Source organism: Mustela erminea, chromosome 9 (genome assembly GCF_009829155.1).
Source record: "Mustela erminea isolate mMusErm1 chromosome 9, mMusErm1.Pri, whole genome shotgun sequence".
In the NCBI taxonomy this organism is placed as follows: Eukaryota; Metazoa; Chordata; class Mammalia; order Carnivora; family Mustelidae; genus Mustela; species Mustela erminea.
In genome coordinates this window covers 7,484,757-7,501,072 of record NC_045622.1, presented here as the reverse complement: position 1 = coordinate 7,501,072, position 16,316 = coordinate 7,484,757, and the positions used below count along the sequence as shown (strand labels likewise).

Sequence of the window (16,316 nt, the reverse complement as noted above, 5' to 3'; positions counted from 1 at the left end):
GGGTCATGAAACGATGACCCAGACAAGCAGCCTGTTTTTGCAAATAAAGTTTGATTGGCTCACAGCCACACCTGTTCATTTAGGTATGATCTGTGGCTGATTTTGAGACACAGCAACAGAGCTGAGTAGTTGACAGAAGAGACCAGATGGCCCACAAAGCCTGAACTACTTAGCGTTGCAACCTTTGAGTAATAGTTTGAGGATCCGTATTTTAAGCCATACTGCTCTCTGATGGTTTATTTAAAATAAAATTTATTTGAGAGAGAGAGAGTGTGTGTGAGAGAGAGAGACAAAAAGTGCAGAGGGAGTGGCAGAGGCAGAGGGAGAAGCAGGCTCCCCGCTGAGCAGGGAGCGTAATGCGGGACTTGATTCCAGGACCCTGAGATCATGACCTGAGCTCAAGGCAGACACTTAACTGACTGAGCCACCCAGCTGCCCCTATCTGATGGTTTATAATTATAATAAAAAGCATTTACTTAATGAACCTAAAACTAAAATGCAAAAGATGACTTTTCTCTTTGCAAAAGCTTTTCTGTCTGGAGATGGAGAAACTAAAGCTGTGTAAGATACTATCTGTGTTAACCATTCCTTCATATACTCATTGCTTGCTAGCCTTGTCCTTGCTCAATTTTCATAACTGCAAGTGAAATTTTATTCTTTTTTTCTATAAATTTGAAAATCACTACATAAAGAAGATGCCATTTTGCCTCCTCTCACTCCCCATCCCCAAAGAATTTGAAATAGAAATGATTTTTCTCTATGATGGGCATTTTCTCACTGCCTACTTTTTTTTTTAGACTTTTTTTTTTTAATTTCTTTTCAGTGTAACAGTATTCGTTGTTTTTGCACCTCACCCAGTGTTCCATGCAATACGTGCCCTCCCCAATACCCACCACCTGGTTCCCCCAACCTCCCACCCCCGCCCCTTCAAAACCCTCAGGTTGTTTTTCAGTGTCCGTAGTCTCTCATGGTTCTCCTCCCCTTCCAATTTCCCTCAACTCCCTTCTCCTCTCCATCTCCCCATGTCCTCCAGGTTATTTGTTATGCTCCACAAATAAGTGAAACCATATGATAATTGACTTTCTCTGCTTGACTTATTTCACTCAGCATAATCTCTTCCAGTCCCGTCCATGTTGCTACAAAAGTTGGCTATTCATCCTTTCTGATGGAAACATAACACTCCATAGTGTATGGACCACATCTTCCTTATCCATTCGTCCATTGAAGGGCATCTTGGTTCTTTCCACAGTTTGACAACCGTGGCCATTGCTCTCACTACCTACTTTTAATATGCAGTATTAAACAGAGGAACTCCCTTTTCTTTCAAGGACTCCGGTTTCCTGTCATTGTTCCTAACTTACACATCTCTTTAAATTATGCATAGTATGTGCTTAATTAGTAATTAGTGAGCATAATGGAATTCACTTCCTTGGAGAGGTAACTATAGCCCAAAACTACAGGAAGTGATAGAACAGCTCTCAGAAGTTCACCTTACCTGAAGTAGAAATACATGCTATTTCCGCTCACTTCGAATACAGAGTTGTAGACTTTTAGAATGTTAGACCAGAAGATGTTATAGAGTCTTGGACAGCAGTGGTTCTCAAACTTCAGCAAGATACATGTGAAAAGATATATAACCAATTGTTCTACATAGGCAAAAGATTTTAAGATGATTCACAAATGAAGTTATACAAACGACCAAAGAGGACAAGAGTGTTCAACATCATTAGTCATCAGAGAAGTATAAATTAAAATCGTAATGAGATGTTACCATATAACCATGGGAATGGTCAAAATTTAAAAGACTAACAACACCAAGTGTTGGCAAGGTTATGAGCAACTGACACTGTCCCGCAATATTGTTGGGAATAAAAATTGGTACAACCACTTTAGAAAACTAACTGGCAGGGTTTTTTTTTAAATTAAACATCTACCTACTCTGTGATCCAACAGTTCCATTCTTAGATACTTATTTAAGAGAAGTTAAAACATAGGTCACAAAAAGACCAGTACAATATTTGTAGTTGTTTTATTCATAATAGCTTAAAACTAGAAAGAGCCCAGGTCCATCAATAGGAGAATGAATAAACATTTGATAAATATATCAAGTTTGATATATTTATGTAGTGGAATACTATTCAGCAGCATAAAGAAATGGATTACTGAGGGGCACCTGGGTGGCTCAGTGGGTTAAAGCCTCTGCCTTCAGCTCAGGTCATGATCCCAGGGTCCTGGGATCGAGCCCCGCATCGGGCTCTCTGCTCGGCAGGGGGCCTGCTTCTCTTCCTCTCTCTCTGCCTGCCTCTCTGCCTACTTGTGATCTCTCTGTCGAATAAATAAATAAAATATTTAAAAAAAAAGAAAAGAAATGGATTACTGATAAATACTGACTAAAAAATAGCTTCCACAAAGAAGTACATATGGCAGCTCCACTTATGTGAAATTGTAGAACAGGCAAAACTAGACTTCAGTGGAAAAAAGGTCAGAATAGTGGTTGCCTTAAGGATGATGGGATGGGGATTGACTATTGTAAGGAATATTGAGGGATTTAGGGATTGAACAAGGAAAAAGACATCATTGGGCAGGGTTGCAGGAGAAAGGAATTCCCTCATGGCATGAGACCATCTTGAGGCTTGTGGTCAAAGGACCACCAACCAGAAGGGGAAGAGGGCAAGGGAACTCCTGAGGTGAGAAGGATTAGAGAGGGTATCCCTGGAGCTCATAGGTCTACAGGATAGAGTTCAGTAGCACCATGGGGAATCTCTGGGTTGGAGAACTCTGATGGGCAGCATTGACTAGAAGTCTTATCATCACTAGGCTCTATCTTATCAAGGCTAGACCGGGAATAGTTATGGGGCATATGCAAAACAATCCAGCTACAAATGGCTAAAAATCTGCTCAGCTATTTTTTTTAAATAATCGGGAGAGTAAAAATATAAGTTTGGGGCCAATATACTTTTTTTTTTTTAATTTCTTTTCAGCGTAACAGAATTCATTGTTTTTGCACTACACCCAGTGCTCCATGCAATACGTGCCCTCCATAATACCCACCACCTGGCTCCCCCAACCTCCCACCCCCCGCCCCTTCAGAACCCTCAGGTTGTTTTTCAGAGTCCATAGTCTTTCATGGTTCATCTCCCCTTCCAATATACTTTTGAGCTGTTGATCTCAGCCAGTGATGGACGAAATAAACAACCCAGAGCCAATACTTAGAAGCCATCTTCAGCTAAAATACACAACTGAGAAGGGACAAGAGGAAATACTTTGGTGTGATGATAATGTTCCTAGTTTGATAAAGTTTAAGACTGTGCAGGTAAAGTATTTGTTAAAACTCAGTGAATATACACCTAAGATTTCTGCATTTCATTGTACACTCATTTTTTTAAATTATAAGCAAATATTGAACTTTAGTTAATGATGTTCATGGCAAAGTATTTAAGGCGAAATGAACTGCTATATACAGTTTACACTGAAATGCCAAAATTGGAATGGATTATTGAATAGATAGAAGGACAGATAGTTGGATGCATATATGATAAAGCGAGTGCAGTGAAATTTTAATGGTAAAATCCAGGTTGGGGTATACATGTGTTTATTATAAAACGTACAACTTGGTTCTGTGTTTGAAAATTTTCATAATGAGATGTAAAAGACCACAGTGTAGAGAAAGACTGAGGTACCAATTAGGAAACTATGCCATTGCATTAAAAAAGATACAGAGAGCTTTATATTTCTTGGCCAACTAGAAGCTATAATTTTATAGAACTCGATCCTATATTTGATCATTTGACTAAAAATCTGTTGTGTTTCATCTGTTACAGGGAAAGTCCTTCTGCCAGTGTGGATACATGTACATTTCTGTCCTCATTTGTGTGCTCCAGTAGGACTCTGCTAATTGATGGCCGGGTAGAACTCAAAAGAGGCCTGCAGAGGCAGGAGCGGCATCTTTTCCTGTTCAATGATCTGTTTGTTGTGGCCAAAATCAAGTAAGTATACTGTAAACCCTCTCCCAGTTTATAAAATTGCATTCCCACTAACAAAGATAACCCTTCTGCTCAGTGCTTACTGTAAAGAATGTCTGGCCTCTGTTACCATAACTAGTATCTGAAGTAAGTTTAATAGTTTTGTTTTGTTTTATTTTTGCAAAAATAAAAAAAGTTTCGGTTGTTTTTTCATTCAATAAGTGTTCATTTAGGTCCCACTCTGGCCATGTTCTGAATACATACAGGGGATACAGTACAGGATGTGATGGGTATTGTCCCTGCTTTTTTGGCCTCTTTATTTTAACATGTGGGAGAAATTACAGATTGTGATTAGTGCTATGAAGAAAATTGGGGGCAGAGTGAAATAAAATATGAGATATATGTTAGGTAGCCATAGTTGAGGAGGAAAAATCATTGAAGACTGAAAAGCAACCAGCCATTCAGATATTAAGAGGGTGAGCATTCTAGGCAGAGGGAAGAGCAGACCCAAAGGTGGTAGGAAAGCTTGGTCCTTTGAAGGAGCTAAAGGAAAGCTTCTGTAACTGGAGCATAATGAGCAGGAGAGGAATATGAATTGAGGTTGGAGAAATAGACAAGTTTCAGGTTACCAGGACCTTGTCAGCTGTGTAATCTATTCCCATGTAACAAATTACCCCAAAACCACAGTTTATAACTGCAAACATCTCATACACAGGAACATGCATCCGTACGGAGGAATCTCATGCTGAGAAGTGGCTTTGCCGTGGTTCTGACTGCTCGTGAGGCTGCAGTCAAGCTGTTGACCGGGTTGTAATCATCTTACAGCTTGACTGACGCTTGCGAATCCGCCTCTCTGCTCCCCCATGTGGATGCTGGCAGGCCTCCGTCCTCCCTGGCTGTTGGCCAGACCTGGTGGCTCCTCCCCAGAGGGGTGTCTTCCCAGGGCTGCTCATAACATGGGATTGCTTCCTCCAAACTGGAAGATCCAAGAATGTGAGATGGAGCATAGGCAGGCGAGAGAACACCCCAGACAGAAGCCACAGCCCTTCGTAACCTGATTTTGCAGGCGGCGTACCATCATTTCTGACATATGCTATTGGCCACACGGACCAGCCTTAGTGCAGCAGGGAAGACAACTATGCAAGGGTGCAAATATCAGGAAGCAGAGATCGCTGGGGGCCGTCTTGGAGGCCAAATACAGCAGAGGCTATGTTAAGGAGTTGGGATTTTATTCAAAGAGATTTTAATTAGGGGAGTACTGTAATGCAGTTCATATTTTTAAGATCTTGTTTCTTGCTCTGAGAGGTAATGGATAAGAGAGTAGGCAAGAGTAGAGAAGCAAGGAGATTGGGCAGGAGGGTAGAGTAGTCCCAGTGAAACACAATGAGGGCTTTATCTGGGGAAGGGGCAGTTCAGTGAAGGAGACACACATATTTGGAATATACTTGAGAGGTAACCAAAAGAATTTACTTTCCTCTCAGTACTAAATGCCTGTGTATTTAACTCTCTGCTTAGAACATGGTGGTTGCTCCTTGTTCCATCCCCCCACTCTCATGGTTTATCAAACCCAGTAGAAGATAAAAGTATTTTTAATAAATCCAGTACCATCAAAGGGATTTTTAATCACTAGAGAATAGTAAATACTTTTTTCGGCTATTTTCACTCACACACCTAAGTTATACCATGCCATAAATAAGACATGGCCACAGCTAAATTCTAATTTTGCAAAGCAGTATAAATTTAGTATGACTGGGGTGAATAATGGTAAAGACCTCACAGTTATTTGGATCTTATTGTATTTTAAGTATTTTTCTAGAGACTAACCTGCATAGCTGTTCTATCAGGCCGATACTGTTTTTCTCTTGTTACAGAAGAAATTGATACTCAGAGAAGTTAAATTATTTGACTAAGATCCCAAAGGTAGTCATTAGTTGAGCCCACATTTGAACATGGGTCCATCTTACTTCAAAATCTGCTGTCTCTGTTACCCCTTTTCCAAAGGACTTCACAGAAAATTCCTCCACAGGAAGTATTTGTTTTCTTTTATAACAGTATAGTCTTGTGCAATGAGTAGAAGTTCTTAACTAATAAGAAACAGTATTTCAGTTCTTTTTTAAAATTTTTTAAAGATTTGTTTATTTATTTATTTGACAGACAGAGATCACAAGTAGGCAGAGAGGCAGGCAGATTGAGAGAGGGAAGCAGGCTCCTCGCTGAGCAGAGAACCCGATGCGGGGCTCGATCCTAGGCCTGGGATCATGACCTGAGCCGAAGGCAGAGGCTTTAGCCCACTGAGCCACCCAGGTGCCCTTAGTATTTCAGTTCTTTAATAAATCCCAGAAGTGGGATTTCTGGATTATATAATATTTCTGTTCTTAATTTTTTTAAAGATTTTATTTATTCATTTGGCAGAAAGAGACACAGCAAGAGAGGGAACACAAGCATGGAGAGTGGGAGAGAGAGAAGCAGGCTTCCTGCCAAGAAGGAAGCCCAATGCAGGTCTTGATCCAAGACACTGGGATCATGACCCGAGCTAAGGCAGACGCTCAGTGGCCGAGCCACCCGGATGCCCCTCTGTTTTTAGTTTTTTGAGAAACCTCCATATTGTTGTCCTAGTGGCTGCCCCATTTTACATTCGCACCAACAGTGTGCAAGGGCTCCAATTCCTCCATGTCTTTACCAATACTCGTTGCCTTTTTGGCTTTTTTGCTCTGTTTGGGGGTTCTTTTTTTAAATAACAGCCATTCTGACAGTGTGAAGTGATATCTTAAGTTTTAACAGCATTGGTAAGATTGAAATCTTTTCCAACCACGATGGAATGAAACTCAAAATCAGGCAAAGCTTTAAACGTGTTTCAGGAGAACTAGTTCCCTGTAATGTCTTCCCTATCACTTCTCACCCTTTGATAGAGGATTGGGTTGTACCCTTGATCATTAATTTGTTGAAATGATGTGAGAGCTTAATCATGTACTTGGTGAACAGATTCACTGCACTAAGTTCAATATTTCTTTGGCTCACCTTCAGGCTCCATTTAGAAACTGCTTTCAGTCTGTAGGTTGATGGCATAGAAATAAATTCAAGTGGGATAACAAATTACTAGCTGTCCCATATTTATTTAGTGAAACTAAGGGGATTATAGTGAGTGAGCTAGTACAAAAGGTTTTCAATTTTTGGCTTTTATTGGCTAAGGTATCTTACTCACTTTGCACCTAAGTTGACAGTGTTTACCTAAAATTCTGTTGCGTTTATTGTCCTTTTCCGTATTTCATTAGAATAAGTATTACAACTGAATGGGAACTTTGTGACCAATTTTGATATTCACTAGAAAGCTAAATAAAAGGCTATTTTTCCAGTAGAAGTATGGCTTTTCATCTTTCAAGATAATGTTTTAAAACTTTAAAGTATTTAGAAAGAAGTTAGTATTCTATCAGTAATTATAGAGCAACCATTTGTAATTTACTGAAAGGAAATGACTATTCATTATTAGTAGAATTACCATCAAACGCTTGTGGAATACACTACTTCAAACATACTTAGTAAAACATCTTTGTCTTCAAGTGCAGGGAAATCTCCCTAGAATCCTGTATATTTCAACAGTTCACTGGGATTCCTTCTAGTATAATGATGGGAACATAGGAAAACAAGGAAATAGATCCTCATCTTAACAAATTTGTAGTAAGGAACTACATTGTGGAAATAAAGAATTACTTTTTGGGTTGTTATTTTGGTTTTTTTTTTTTTTTTCAGCCAGTTCACGTTAGATTCAAACTTTTAAATTTCTGTTAGAATAGTCTAATACTATTAGGAGTTGTGTGAAAAATATGAAGAAACACACTATGATACCAGGACTAAATGTAAAATTTTATTTAATACTGGTTTCAAGTATTTTGAAGCTACTCCATTTATCTTTGTGGGCATAAGTGTTTGTGAGGTTCCTGTCCACCTGCATAGTAAACAGTTTCATCAGAAAGCCTTATAGGTACAGAGAGAGAAAAGTAAGACTGGGGGCACCTGGCCGACTCAGTCAGAAGGGCATCCAACTTTTGATCTCCAGGGTCAGGAGTTCAAGCCCCATGTTGGGTAGAAATTACTCAGATAAATAAAACTTAAATAAGGCTGGAAATAGAAAAACTGAAGGGAACTTCTTGGTAAGATGCTTCCATCCAGATGCTGTACAAGACCGACAATATCCAGTGCTTTTTACAGACACGCAGTAGTTCAGAGCATGAAATAAGCTCAGAATTCAACACTGTTCAAGCTAGAGTCTAGCTATGCTAGCTCAGCTGTTTGACTCTTGGCAAGTTGCTTAGCTACATGTCTCCATGGCTCCATTTCTTTATCTATAAAGTAAGGATTAAACTAAATAATATTTGTAAAGTGTTTACCACAATGACTGACTGGCACATGGGAAGTTCTTAGTAAATATGAGCCAATACAAGCAAAGTGATTGTTTACACATTGAGATTAACTTCTTGTATCAGGAGATGGATGATCTTGATGCTTCATTGATCTAGGGAAAGAATCATTGCAGTGACTTCTTTCCAGGGCAGTAAATGTGAGAAGTTCCCACCTGTTATCTGAAGTATCTGATACAGAGAGAGACCCACATTAGGAAACACAAACTGTGTAAAAGAGAAATGGGAACATACCTTTCTTTCCAAAAGATTTGTAGTTTCTGTTTTATATTACCTAAATAGGCACTTTCAAAAAATAAGATTTTTTAACCAAAAAATACAAAGGAATAAAATTTTATCTTCAATTGAGTCTGTTTCATTTTGAAAAATCTAAAGATTCATAGCAACAGGATGAAAAATAATTGAAAGAAACCTAGACATCTTTAGAGCCACAAGGCTCTTTCCTATCACACTTAAACAGTAAGTGTGCCCTACAGGAAGTATAAATGAAGCTTCGAATCTAGACTATCCTTCCTGTGTAGTTCCTGCATGATCCTTTTTCATTTTATAGATCCTTCTAAAGAGTTCTGACTTTAAATATTCCATGAAGGAGTTTAGGACTACTGCCATATGAAGTATCTTTGATTTCATGTTAACTTTTTCTGTTTCCACAAATGATTCTGAATGGTAGGAAGTGTGCAAGTTTCCCTGAGTATTCTCTTTATCTTTCCCAGTGCCTTCTAACTCACTCACTCTCAGGTCTATTGTGAGCATTAAATCTGTGAATTTAGGTCAAGGGATAATGGTGGTTTCAATATCGGGTTCTAAGGGAGATTAGGTAGAAATTGTCAAAAAGCAATTTCATTGCCAACTTAAAGTTGGTCACCCTCTGGGTCCTTGGAGATAAATATTAAGTGTGTTAACTCCACTGAAGTATAATACTTTCTGTTGGTTTTTTTTCCCCCAGTCTAGGTTAGGGTCTGTTTTTTGGCTATAGTTTTTAATTGTAGTGAGAATGTAAGAGAAAATGATATGAACAAAGTCTTAAGAAAGGAAATTAAAACTTTGCTTGTAAAGACAAGAAAATGTTGTACCCATTCAGTGGGAAATACATTGAAAATTTCTCTAATTAATTCCAGAAAATATTTTTTTAAGTGCATCTATCTCTCTTAAGGTGAAAATTTTATAAATATTTTCATAAATAATGTGTACTTTAATCTTTTGTTCAGCCACTCAAACTTTTTTGGAGTAGGCACATTAAAAATAATAAATGAAATTTTTTAGAAGCAGCATTAAATTTAAATTTATTATAATTGTAAATTCCAAATACAATGCTCAACATAGAAAAATAAAGTAGGCGGTGTATGGCTATTTGCTGCCCATAGACACAAGCGTGAGGACTAATACACCAAATGTATCAAAGGCCATTTTGGGCCAAAGGTAACCAATCGACCTACAGTTTCCTGTAGTAAGCACTGAAGTTACAAACAATGAGTAAGACATTCTTGGCCCATTATTAGTGGAAACTGTCCTTTATCACAAGTACAGAAGCTCTCAGAAAATTTCAGAAACAAAATAACAAGTCCTATCTGGTTTTTATCTTTTTAGATATAACAACAACTTTAAAATAAAAAATAAAATAAAACTAAGTGACATGTGGACAGCAAGTTGTGTGGATGAAGTGGGAGAAGGCAACACCAATGCCCTGAAATCCTTTGTCTTGGGCTGGCCCACTGTGAACTTCGTGGCCACTTTCAGGTAAGAACCAGAGCTGTGCCTGCATTGACATGTTAAATACAGTCAACGAGGTGATTTCTAGGATGGAAAGAAAAAGGTCAATCAAATCTTGTTCTGATTTTTTAAAGGAAAATATTATATTCTGATTGAGTTATTCTGAAATCAGTAACTCATCTTTCAACATACCCCAATAGGCCTTGTTTCTCCCCAGGAACTTCTCATTAAAGTATATGGAGAGTAATGGTAAATACTGAGAACGTTGGAGTTGTTTATCTTGGTCTGACCAGTAATTTTTAAAGGGGCTCTGCTAAAGCACCTAGGGCCTGTGGAAGAGGAATGGGTGGTCAAAGCTCTGGGCCGCCGCCCTTTCAAGCCTCCCCTTCCCTCATGTTCACATACCGCTTTACCTAGTGAGCTTTCAAATTGGTCTTTTCAACCCAATGAAATAGACTTTTACTGAAAAATTTTATAAAATAGTCCAATTAAGTTTAAATAACTGTTTTATACTCCCAAAATTTTTTTTAGATTATCTATTTATTTATTTGAGAGCCAGAACAAGAGGAGGGGGGAGCAGAGGGAGAGGGAGAAAAGACTCCCACGCAAACTCCCTGCTGAGCATGGAGATACCTGCCCCCTGCCCCCACCCAATGTGGGTCTCCATTCCATGACCCTGATATCATGACCCAAGCCAAAACAAAGCCAGACACTTAACCAAACTGAGCCACCAAGGCACCCCTAAACTCCCAAATTTCCTAAAGAAGTAGTTTTTAAATATAGACATAAAGTTAATGCCATAAAATAATGGGGTGCCTGAACTGAACATCAGGGTGGCATAGAGACTCTTATCCTGAACATGCTAAATTGGCACTTCTCAGGTCAGGATGAGCATATCAAAATTTACACTTGTGATTTTGAACAGGTACATGCTCAAGTCCAATGTTTGTTTTACACTTAAGGAGTTGGGAGTTCACATGCACATGTTTTTCTTTCAATTTCTGCTTCCCCACTACCACTAGACACCTCAGGCATCATTCTAAGTAACTAAATAACCAAATTTTTCTAAATAACCAAAATTTTCCAAACTATTAATCTTCTTATTGTTTTTTAAGATTTTTTAAAATTTATTTGACAGACAGAGATCACAAGTAGGCAGAGAGTCAGGCAGAGAGAGGGAAGCAGGCTCCCCGCTGAACAGAGAACAAGGATCATGACCTGAGCCGAAGGTAGAGGCTTAACGCACTGAGCCACCCAGGCACCCCCAAACTATTAATCTTCTAATAAAAACAGGCATATCATTAAATTCTATTATGCATTATTGGCCCACCACAAGATTTTAAGAACTTGTTTGGAAGAACTATATTTTTGTATTGTTCTCTGCATATCTCATTTTCCATGACAGATTTCTCCAGATAATATCATTTTCTGTTGCTTGATCTCCTTGGCGTTACAGGTGAAAGGAAGTAAGGGGCAAAACCACATGATGTCCTTTATTATTTGTCTTTTCTTTAGTGGGAGAATGGCGGGAGGGGCCGTGTGGGGAGGGAAATAGAGAATCCTGTAGCAGAATCCCTGCTGAGTGTGGAGCCTGATGCAGGGCTGGATCTCACAACCCTGAAATCATGAATTGAGCCGAAATCAGTACTTAACCACCTGAGGCACTTAACTACCTGAGTCTGATATCTTTAATTAAGGAGTTTCCATTTAACTTGTTTTAAGAAGTGAAAACGATGTAGAAAGAAGTTTTACACACATTGTATTCTTTAAAAAAATAGTACTCTAACCAGATGATTAAGGTTAATTAACATCACTAATGATGCCATGTTACCCCTCAATAGAATGTGAGAAGAGCACCTTTGTGTTATTCCTCCTCAAAACCCATAACCCCAGTCCAAACATGAGAGAAACTTCAAACAAACCCAAACTAAAGGATATTCTATAGGTTAAACTGACCAGTACTCCTCCAGATTATCATGGTTTAAAAAAAAAAAAAAAAGAAAGAAAGAAAACAGAAAAACAAAATAGGAAAAGACTTAGAAACTGTTCTAGACCAATCTCTAAAGAGACATGATAACTCAAGGCAATGTGTTATCCTGGGTTGGAATCTAGGATAGAAAAAGGACATTAATGGAAAAACGCAAAAGTCTGAAGAGTCAAGAATGTGATTAATAGTAATGTACCTGAAATTTATGTATAGACACCTCTCCACCAATCCATCTTCAGCTGACTGAATGTTGTATAATAGCCCTTCTCCAAAGCAGGGGTGGAATGTTCTGGTTTCACCACAGATTTTCTATTCATTTCATTTTTGGAATCCACTTAAAGATTCCAGGTCCCTTTTGTATATAACCTTTATCCTTTTGCTTTTTTAAAAATAATTTTGTTTCATATTTAAAGTCCTTGTATTAGTCAATGATTCATGTTCAGCATTATTTGAACCATTTGCCATACAAGAAAGAGAAATACTTATTTGTGTTTTAAATAAAACTGGTGTAGGAAAGTCTGGAAAAAAAAAAAATAGTAATGTACCAATATTGGCTTCTTAGTTTGACAAGTGTGCCATTGTAAGAGGATTATTTCAGGAAGGTAAAAGGTATACCAGAGCTCTCTATATTATCTTAGCAAATTCCTGAAAGTCTCAACTTACTTCACATTTAGAAGATTATTTTAAAAAACAAAGTTGTGCTGAAGAGTTTTGGTATGGCAGAGTAAGGCCTTAACAGACTAACCACCGTATAGATAACAATTGTAAACTCTGAACAAAATTCAAACAACAACAACCACATAAAGGTTCTACAAAGTGAACACAAGTTGGCAGATTTTGGAGAGGAATTGAGACTTGGACGGAGACACCAGCAGAGGTGAGTGTCCTGTGTTTAAGCCATTGGCCCAAGGGCAGGCTACAGTCATATCATTGTGCAGGGCAGCTAAACTGACAGAAACCCCCAGTCTTTCTGGCCAAACAACCAGACTGCAGGGTCTGAGTCAACCACAGCCACAGGAAAGTTAGGGGGGAAATCTCAGAAAAGGAGAGTATCAGAGGAGGGAAAACCCAGATTTTGTATATAGATTCTACCCACATGTGAGACTGATTGCTGGAGACATGCCTGGAGTAGACTCAAAGCAACTTGAAGCTAACACTAAAGGAACTGAAGCAAAAACGTTGACCCTGCAAATGTAACAGCACTCAGTCTGCAAACAAAATATTCACAATGTCCAGAATACAATCTAAAATTTCCTCACATACAAAGAACCAGAAAAGATAATCAATAGAGGCCAATCCTGTTGGAACTCTTAGAAAAGAACTTTAAACCAACTTTTTTAATTGTGCTCACTAGGTAAAAGGAAAAGCCAACTGAAATGAATGGAAAGATATCTCAGTAGAGAAATAGAAGATATTTTAAAAAGCCCAAATGAAAATATTAGAACTGAAAACTGCAGTATCTTAAATTTTATCTCTCTCTCTCTCTATATATATATATATATATATATAGCCCTTTAATTGCAGAATGGAAATGAAAGATGAAGGAGTAAGTGAATTTGAAGATAGATCAATACAGATTATCCAATCAGAAGAATAGAGAAAACAGACTTTTTTTTTAAATTTATGTACTTCTCTATTTGAGAGAGAGAGAGGCAGAGGAAGAGTGAGAGAGATCATCTTAAACAGGTCCCACAACCAGCACAGAGCCCAGCGTATGCTTGATCTCATGACCCTGATACCTGAGCCAAAATTTTCAAAATTAAGAGTCAGATGCTTAACTAAGTGGACCCAGGCACCTCAAAACAGACAACTTTTAATTCAAAATGCATCAGAGACTTGTTAGAAAATACCAAAAGATATAATATACATGTAACTAGAACTCCAGAAGTGGAGAGAGAGGGAATAGGACAGAATTTTTGAAGAAATAATAGTCTGAAAATCTCCCAAGCTTAGTGATTTATATGTATAGATTTAGTAAGCTCAGTGAACTCCAAATAAGAGTATGAAGAAAATTTTACTTAGTCGTGTTACAAATGCTATAAACCAAGATAAGAGAAATCTTAAAAGTAGCCAGAGAAAAACAACACATTACATATAGGAGAACAATGATTTGTATCATCATGGCTTTTTCATCAGAAACTATGGCAATTTCAGAAGATAGTGGAATGGCATCTTTATTTAAAAGTGTTAAAAGAAAAAACTTTGAACTTAGACTACTATATCCAGCAAAGATAGCCTTCAATAATTAAAATTAAATAAAGATTTTTTTAAACTCTAAGAATTTATTCCATCAGAAATTTGCTACCCCCCCCCAAAAAAAAAGAAATAAATCAGACAGGTTTTTTAAGGAAGGAGGGGTTGAAGAACATCAGAAATGGTATATATCAGTCAACATTAAGAAAAATCTAGACCACGATCAGTTTAAAATGCCATCAGGATAGCATCTCAAGAAGCAGGTTCTCCTAGCCAGTCACTACAATATCTATAAAGAAACCAAAAATGTAAAGGACTAATAGCTTTGAAATCTAAGACTGAAAACTGTCACAATCAGTGAGAAATTCCCAATTGTGTTGAGGGGAAAACATAAGAGACTACATAGATCAGTCTCAATGGGTTAACCTGACACACTTCATAAGTTGTTTATTTTCAAAGGAATGCATGCTGTTTATTCAAACAATAGAACACTATACAGCAATGAGAATGAACAGTCTAAAACCACATATGGTAATATGGGGAAGTCTCATAAACATAGTGTTGGATGAAAGAAGCCAGACACAAAATAGTACATACTGTCTGGTTACATTTATAATAAAGAAAACATAACCATCCTGTTCTGTTAGAAGTCAGGATAGTGGTGGTGGGGGGTGCCTGGGTGGCTCAGTGGGTTAAAGCCTTCGGCTCAGGTCATGATCCCAGGGTCCTGGAATCAAGTTCCGCATTGGGCTCTCTGCTCAGTGGGGAGCCTGCTTCCCCCTCTCTCTCTGCCTGCCTCTCTGCCTACTTGTGATCTCTGTCTGTCAAATAAATAAATAAAATCTTTAAAAAAAAAGACGAAGCAGTCAGGATAGTGGGAATTAGTGCTTGAAAAGGAGCACAAGCAGTCCTTCCGAGGTGATTTTCTGTTTCATAACCTGAGCTTTAGTCACATGGGTGTGTTCAATTTGTGAAAAATGCTCAGGCTGTACACTTAAGCATTATACAACTTTTCTGTGTATCTTACATGTCAATAAAAAGTTTAAAAAATATTAAGTGTTTTAAAGAGCCAATTTCTTTAACTGCTTTGAAGTAAGTTCACAGGTCCAAAGAAAACTCACCTATTTTTCAACACAGTTTTTTGCCAAATAAATCCAAGATTCGATACAAATGAACCTAGAAAATCTTCTGTTTGGGAAGGGTGAATATATTAGAAGTTTATAAGGAACTGTGGAAGGTGAAAATTGGATGGTCAGTAAAAGAGATGTAGTATACTTTCAGATGCCCAATCCTGGGAGTTGTGTCTGGGGAAAATTGCTAAGCAACAGACTTAGAAACAAATTACAAATACTTGTTAAGTGTATTTTTCTGGAACAAGAAAATAATAAGGAATTTCCCGCTTGTTGAGATTAGAAATATGGTTTAAAACTGAGTTCAGACCATATAGAATAAATACTGAAATATTTTCAAGTTTAAGAATTAAATGTAGCCATAACTTCAGAAAAATTATCACTAGTGATTTAGTTGTAAATGAGTTGATCTTAAAAGACTGTAGTAATTAAGAATAGGTTTTCTGTGAACTAATTCACTAAATTAAAACTCTGCTATATGTGTAAATATTTCTTTTCCTGACAGGAAAACTGGTTTCTGGGCCAAGATATTTCCATCAACATGCCAAATTTCTCTTTAATCTCTAATCTCAAATTGAGCACATTTTCTGTTTATATGGCAATTAAAGCCACAGTTAGCCCAGTTTTATAGACGTGGAAACAAGCGTAGAGATGTGAAGTGATTCACTCATGATCAGGTAGCTTTGCGTATATTTTTGAAGCCAGGTGTTTAGATTCCAGATCAAATATTCATTCCGCCGTAACGGTTATACTTATCAAAGAGCCATAAAGTAAGAAAATGTCCCAGTCTTGGATCCATTTGGAGGTTTGAGTAGACGGTGTGGTTTGACTGTACTTGACTGTATGGTTTTCCGTGATGGGGTTTTCCCCTGCGGATTCTCCAGAGCACAGTTAGGCCGGAGCTGCCCTGGTGTGCCGC

The 16,316-nt window shown here is 37.9% G+C and overlaps 1 protein-coding gene across 5 annotated transcripts in view; it reads left to right on the top strand.

The window, feature by feature from the left end:
* ARHGAP20 (Rho GTPase activating protein 20) overlaps nt 1-16,316 on the top strand; it is a 128,570-nt gene that overhangs the window by 75,447 nt on the left and 36,807 nt on the right. For all 5 annotated transcript variants that reach the window (XM_032356729.1, XM_032356725.1, XM_032356726.1 and 2 more), the window contains 2 exons: nt 3,822-3,986; nt 9,965-10,114. In XM_032356729.1, the coding sequence (XP_032212620.1) occupies nt 3,822-3,986; nt 9,965-10,114 (315 nt within the window). The remainder of the gene's footprint in view (nt 1-3,821; nt 3,987-9,964; nt 10,115-16,316) is intronic.